This window comes from Rana temporaria, chromosome 3 (assembly GCF_905171775.1).
Source record: "Rana temporaria chromosome 3, aRanTem1.1, whole genome shotgun sequence".
Taxonomy (NCBI): domain Eukaryota; kingdom Metazoa; phylum Chordata; class Amphibia; order Anura; family Ranidae; genus Rana; species Rana temporaria.
This window is the reverse complement of record NC_053491.1, coordinates 78,417,212-78,424,240: the sequence shown is the minus strand read 5'-3', so window position 1 is coordinate 78,424,240 and position 7,029 is coordinate 78,417,212. Positions and strand designations below refer to the sequence as shown.

The 7,029-nt window shown below is 43.6% G+C and overlaps 1 protein-coding gene and 1 long non-coding RNA gene across 2 annotated transcripts in view; both read left to right on the top strand.

Annotated features, from left to right (window-relative positions):
• Window positions 1–265: 265 nt before the first annotated feature.
• Window positions 266–2,895, top strand: LOC120930297. The gene is made up of 2 exons (XR_005747693.1): window positions 266–1,014; window positions 2,789–2,895. It is a non-coding gene; the product is annotated as an uncharacterized LOC120930297 (long non-coding RNA).
• Window positions 2,896–6,271: 3,376 nt separating this feature from the next.
• The window catches only part of ADAL (adenosine deaminase like), a 61,631-nt gene continuing 60,873 nt past the window's right edge, over window positions 6,272–7,029 (top strand). Inside the window, exon 1 of the mRNA XM_040342793.1 lies at window positions 6,272–6,390. Within this exon, the coding sequence (XP_040198727.1) occupies window positions 6,343–6,390 (48 nt within the window). The 5' untranslated portion in view covers window positions 6,272–6,342. The remainder of the gene's footprint in view (window positions 6,391–7,029) is intronic.

The following is a 7,029-nucleotide window of genomic DNA, read 5'->3' as shown; positions in this document are numbered from 1 at the left end:
GGACAAATGTTTCTTAGCATGCTAAGAAACATGTCCGCTGGAAGCCTGTCCGTGGGACATGTTCGGTCGTCTGTACAGACTCACCGGACATGTCTAATCGGCTGCCATCCCTCGCATGCGTCGAAGCATTAACCTTCCAGGGTCACGCACGTCCCCGCGCTGTCTGTCCACGCGGATTTCTGTCTGATGGTGTGTACAACCATCAGACAGAAATCTCCGGGCGGAAATGTCCGCTGAAAACGGTCTGGTGGACCGATTTCAGCGGACAGTCCGCTCGTCTGTATGGGGCCTAAGTGTAATTTCTGTCTGTCTGCTGCTTTGTTCCTTTGCTAACAGCATGAATCGCTTCAGACAAGTTTTTCTGACACCAAGAGAAAAATGGTGACAGGAGAGATCTCCAGCTGATCGACAGCCTCAGCTCCTGTGTGGAGGGGTTGCTTCCCTTCCCTCCAGTCGGCTGTCAGAACTCTCCTCACTGAGCTCTGGAGAGTGTAGTTTCAGCTCTCTGCCCCCTTTTTTCTGACTGCTCACACAAGCTTTGTAAATTCTAGACTTTAAACAGATGTAGAGATCAGGAGACTGCAGATAAACGGGTACAACCTATGTAGGCGGGTTTGTTTCATGTCTGTGTATTACCTGAGGCTAATCACTTGACTGGGTATATGGGAGGGTTAACAACCACTTTAACGGTCTAATGAAATGGCACGGAGAACACACTGCAGGTCCATAAAATGTATTACTGCTATAGAATGGAGGATACCAGTTTTATTTTATGTCTGACCTCTTTAGCCCTGACTAATACAAGTACAGCAGGCTATTGTACACGGCTTTCTACTTTATGTATTGCCACTTGATGCTTCTTTTTCTTCAGATTTGTATCTTCTACTTTCCTTCTAGTGCAGTATAGATGGCTGTGTCTCTAGCCGGGAGCTCCATGAACAATGCTTGGCCTGGTTGGTGAGTGAGCCAGTGTTTTGTGTATAGCTGGAGAGAGATCTTATATTCTGTGCCAAGGTACACCATCACATCAATAATTGTATATAATGAACACTTGTATGGCTAGCATTCAGTATATGAGGTCCTTTTAATTTTACCACCCCCTTCATTTATACTTTTCCTCCAGCAAAAGGGTTTGGGACAAACTGACCCTACAAGGGTGTTCTTGCATCGGTTACCTATTATTGAAATCTTTTAAACAATATAAGGTGACTGTACCTGCTAATCCACCCCTGGACGTACCAAATCATTCTGCTGTCACTCTTGCTAGACAGGTTTGTCCCCCATTTAAATGTGGTGGAATATTTAAATAAAGATGTGCAAAATACTAAAAAAAAAAAAAATGTTCTGAATGCTTTCAATACTTGTAATAACCACATAAGACTCGTTCAGACGTATGGCAGCGATTTGCTGCTCCTCTGAAATCTATCTGCAATAGATCTCTTTTCAGAGGCCGGTTCGAGGGCAGCTGTGTAGCGATATGTCGCCCCGTTTTTAACCCTCAAAACGCCAAACCACTGCATTGCAATTCTGTCCTTTGTACACAGTTGTACTGCAGCCTCGCCAGCTTGAATGGGTTTTTGCCACAACAGCCGTTGCCTGTTTATAATCAGGTGGGTGGTCAAGGGGGGCGCTAAAACTGCTGCTCAGCTGCATGCTTTTACTGCCCCCTGGCTACACGTCTGATTGAGCCCATGGTTGGCAAAAATACAACTATATATATATCTATCGACAAATCCCGGGCGCCAGGTCGCCATGGCGACTAGAAATAGTGTCCTGGCGACTTGGTTTGGAAGGTGGGCAAAAAAACATTTTTTTTTTTTTTTTTGGTGAGCTGGTGCCATCTGGTGGTGAGCCGTTGGTATTACAAGTTAAACAGCAATTCTAATGTAATTTTTCACTATTTTCACTGCCATCTTCTTCCCTCTAATTAGAACCCCCAAACATTTATATATATTTTTTATCCTAACACCCTAGAGAATAAAATGGCGATCATTGCAATACTTTCTGTCACGCTGTATTTGCGCAGTGGTCTTTCAAGCGCACTTTTTTGGGAAAAATTTACACTTTTTTTTAATTAAAAAAAAATAAGACAACAGTAAAGTTATCCCCATTTTTTTTTAATATTATGAAAGATAATGTTACGCCGACTAAATTCATACCCAACATATCACGCTTCAAAATTGCGTTTGAACACCGTTTACATATGCGGGCGCTGCTCACGTATGTGTTCGCTTCTGCGCGCAAGCTCGTTGGGACGGGGTGCGTTTTCTGGCTCCTAACTTTTTTAGCTGGCTCCTAGATTCCAAGCAAATTTGTCAACCTGTGTGTGTGTGTGTGTGTGTGTGTGTGTGTGTATATATATATATATATATATATATATATATATATATATATATATATTATAGCAGCCACTTACATTAAAAAGGATCATTTATAAAAATGTGTGTATGTGTGTGTGTATGTGTAATATATATATATATATATATATATATATATATATATATATATATATATATATATATATATATATATATATATATATATATATATATATAATTTTTTTTATAATTATCCTTTTTAATGTAAATGGCTGCTTCATTATTTGTAACACAAGTTTATAATAAGTAAACGTCTGACTATCTGTTACATGGTAAGGAGAGATATTGGTCCCCATACTTTAGAGTTGTGGGCGTCCAACAAATGGCTGGTGTTTGTTCTTGGGAGCTCCGGGTTGGATCAACAACAAAACCAATCTTGACTTTGTTTTTTTTTTTGTTTTTTCATACAGCTTTTCCAGAATGCAACCAAACCTCTGTCCTTTCCAAGAGCCCTTTTCTCTGTTACACTTGTATATGCAAAAGAATACTTGAAAATAAATATTTAATGTAAATACAACTACAGTGTGCCTTTGTTTTGTTTTTTGTTGTTGTCCATTTAGGTCCTAAATTGGGTAATTCTAGGATGGATACATTAAACAGAAGCTTTAGATACACATAGGGGGACGCCAGCTAAGTGCAGCATCAATGGGTTTATTACAATTATGACTGGGGCTGGTTGCTGTTGTAATGTTTTTTTGGAGCACCTATTGGCTGCTTTTGGGTTGGTTTGGAAAAAGGAGCCAATAGGTGCTTTGAAACGCGTTACCAAAGCAACCAGCCCGCCCCAGGTGTGACGTCACATCCTGCTTTGTGTTCCACCGTGGCTCTCTTCACTTCCTGGATCGTTGGACTTGGTTTCCTCACTGAGATCGCGCTGTTTGCTGTCACAATCGGCTCTTCCGGCGAACGGCTTCCATCTAATCTGCCATGGCTGCAAATAAACTCTTTATATTATATTTCTGTGAGTGTATTTGGCTTTTTATTCATAATAAACCCATTGGTTCTGCACTTAGCTGGCGCCCCCTTTGTGTTCCTTTTTTGTAATTTGATATTCGTCCTGGAGGTGCCTACTGAAGTACACGCCAGCCACTGGGAGTGTGTACATATCTGACGAGCCACCTGCCAGCAGTGAGATGGAAGTTATTTGGATGGCTGTGCAGCCACCCAATTGCTTCCACACACCCAGGCTCCGTGGACCCAAATGGGGCATGGCGGGTGCCGCTGGGGTAGAGAGCAAACATCTGTTTAGCTTCCCCTTACTATTAAACATTTAGTTTCTGGGTTCCTGTCTCTCTTACCCCAGCTAGTGTTGGGCAAGAGCCTGATGGAATGTGACCTGTGTTCCATTAACTTCGTTGGAGGACAAGTGAGATTTTTTTTTTTTTTTTTTAGGGGTTTGACATGTTGGGTATCTATTTACTTTTTTAACCTGTAGACAAAACTGCTCTGGCAGTGCGAGGGTTAATCTTCAGAGTATTTCTACAGTAAACTTTCACTTTAAAGCTTCTTTTTAGGTCGCCCCCCCCCTTTAAGCTGCAGCAGATAGTGGACAGGGATTTCTACATGCTGCAGGTGCGATGCTTCACTTCTCACCTGACATGTGGCGATCAGTGGGTGGCTGAACACTACACACATTCAAGTAAATGGTGAAGCTTCCTCCCCGCCTCATGGTAGCCTCTGGAGCGTGATCTGAGCGTGGATTAGACTTCAGAGGCAAGGGGGATGCGCATGCGTAAAGCCTTGGTTCACACTAAGAAGCGCATGTGAATTGCACAGGAGCCACAGCACATTCCTGTTCAATTCACGTGTGAGTTCTGTGTGATTAGAGCCTATTAATTTTCAAAGGGCTCAAATTGCACCAAAGTCTGCACTGCAACCAGGGAAAAATGCACAGACACCCGCTGCAGAGTGCATGGGCAGTGTAATATTCGACCCTTTCACACTGAGGTGCTTTTCAGGCGTTTTTAGTGCTAAAAATAGTGTCTGAAAAGCGCCTCTCATGCCTCCCCAGCGTGAAACACAAGGGGGCGATACGCTTGCAGGACAGGAAAAAATAAATAAATCCTGCAAGCAGTTTTTCAGGCGGTGTGTAACGCCACCCCTGCCTATTGAAATGAATGGGCAGTGCTTCCGAAGCGCTGCAACAGGGGCGCTTTTAACCCTTTCTTTGGCCGCTAGCTGGGGTTAAAAGCACCTCGCTAGCAGCCAAAAAGCGCCACTAAAACTACTGCTAATGGATCCCCGCCCTAGTGTAAAAGTTCCCTTAACCACTTAAGACCTGGACCAAAATGCAGCTAAAGGACCTTGCCCCTTTTTGCGATTCGGCACTGCGTTGCTTTAACTGACAATTGCGCGGTCGTGCGACGTGGCTCCCAAACAAAATTGGCGTCCTTTTTTTCCCACAAATAGAGCTTTCTTTTGGTGGTATTTGATCACCTCGGCGGTTTTAATTTTTTGCGCTATAAACAAAAATAGAGCGACAATTTTGAAAAAAAATCAATATTTTTTGCTGTAATAAATATCCCCCAAAAATATCTAAAAAAACATTAAAAAATTTCCCCAGTTTAGGCCGATACGTATTCTTCTACCTATTTATGGTAAAAAAAAATTGCAATAAGCGTTTACCGGTTGATTTGCGCAAAATTTATAGCGTTTACAAAAAAGGGGATAGTTTTTTTTATTGCATTTTTATAAAAAAAATGTTTTACTACAAATGGCGGCAATGCGCGATGTTTTTCGTGACTGCGACATTATGGCGGACACTTCGGACAATTTTGACACATTTTTGGGACCATTGTCATTTTCACAGCAAAAAAATGCATTGTTTATTGTGAAAATGACAATTGCAGTTTGGGAGTTAACCACAAGGGGGTGCTGAAGGGGTTATGTGTGACCTGAAGTGTGTTTACAACTGTAGGGGGGGTGTGGCTGTAGGTGTGACGTCATCGATTGTGTATCCCTATAAAAGGGATGACACGATCGATGACGCCGCCACAGTGAAGAACAGGGAAGCCGTGTTTACACACGGCTCTCCCCGTTCTTCAGCTCCGGGGACCGATCGCGGGATTCCAGCGGCGATCGGGTCACGGGAGCGCGCCGCGACCGGGCTTAAAGGACAACATACCTATACTTTGATGTGCCATTCTGCCGACGTATATCGGCGTGAAGGGGTCGTTAAGTGATTAATGCAGTGCGGGAAATGCATATGGATTCCCACGTTGCATTAGTGTGAACCTAGGCTAAATGTGTGCTGTAGAGCAGAACTTTATAGGGGGTTATTTACAAAAGGCAAATCCACTTTGCACTATAAGTGCAAACTGCACTTGAAATTGCACTGAGAGTACAGTCACTGTAGATCTGAGGGAGACATGCAAGGAAAATAAAAAAACATAATTTTAGCTTGCACGTGATTGGATGATAAAATCAACAGAGCTTCCCCTCATTTCAGATATTCCCCTCAGATTTACAGCGACTGCACTTCCATGTGAACTTGTAGTGCAGAGTGGATTTGCCTTTCGTAAATGACCCCCACAGTCACGATTGGGGTTGGTTTACTAAAGGCAAGTAGACTGTACAGTTGCTCCAGAGCTTAGTAAATGAGGGGAAGCTCTGCTGACTTCCCTCATCCAATCACATTCATTTTATTAAGTGCTGCGCAAAATCTCGGTGCTATATAAATCCTGAATGATACTACGAGCAACAATGATGTTTCTTTCGTTTTCTTGTAATTGGGATGTATCGATCAGTGTATACACATATATGTATACACAGGAGGAGGAGGAGGAGAGTGTGTCCTAAGATGATCTGCGCTTCTCCAGTATCAGCAGGAGGCTGGGCGGGACTAGCGCTCTCAGCCTATAAGGAGGTGGATAGAGGAGACCAATGAGCGGCCGCCTTCCCTCGCTGCTCTTTAAGTAATAAGGCGGAGGAGAGGAGTGCAGAGTCCGGGCTGATCGGAGGGAAGATGTCCGGGGAGGATCCGCACACCTTCTATCAGCTCCTTCCTAAAGTGGTGAGATCCTCCATATTACTCTATATTATTACGGCTCCGCCCACTCCCCGGGGGCGCCAATCAGGATTGTGTGTGTCCGCCTGTCATTGGTGTTTGTTCTGCAGATCATCTTCTATAGAAGGGATCGGATCCCTCTCCTCTGATCGGCCTGTGTATTCTCTGTAATATCCAATGTACAGGTGAATGAGGAAGAGGAGTGTGCGCACAGAGCACGCCGGGCAGAATTGACAGCATTGGCAGCATTTCATTGGCTGCAGATGGGAAGTGGGCGTTCCCTTCTGGTCACTTTGTGGCCCCCATTCACACCTGAAACCCTAATTGTTTTGTTGTTGTGTTTTTCTTTTGTTTTGTTGTTGTGTTTTTCTTTTTTTACATGTTAAAAGTTGCTCCGCTATCAGTGCAGATATTCGGCATTTACAGGAGTAGTCGTGCAAACACTCCAATACTGGTTAGGCTGCATTCACACCTGAGCGTTTTGTCGCCTGAAGCGCGATGCTCAGAAACGCTACAGGGGAAAAAAGACATTATTCCGTATGGAGATGGTTCACATCTCCACTCCAAAACGCCTGACGCCGAACGCCTGAAGCCCAAACAAGTTTCGGACCCTTTTTTGTCGCACGTAACGGGCGGTTTGGTAGT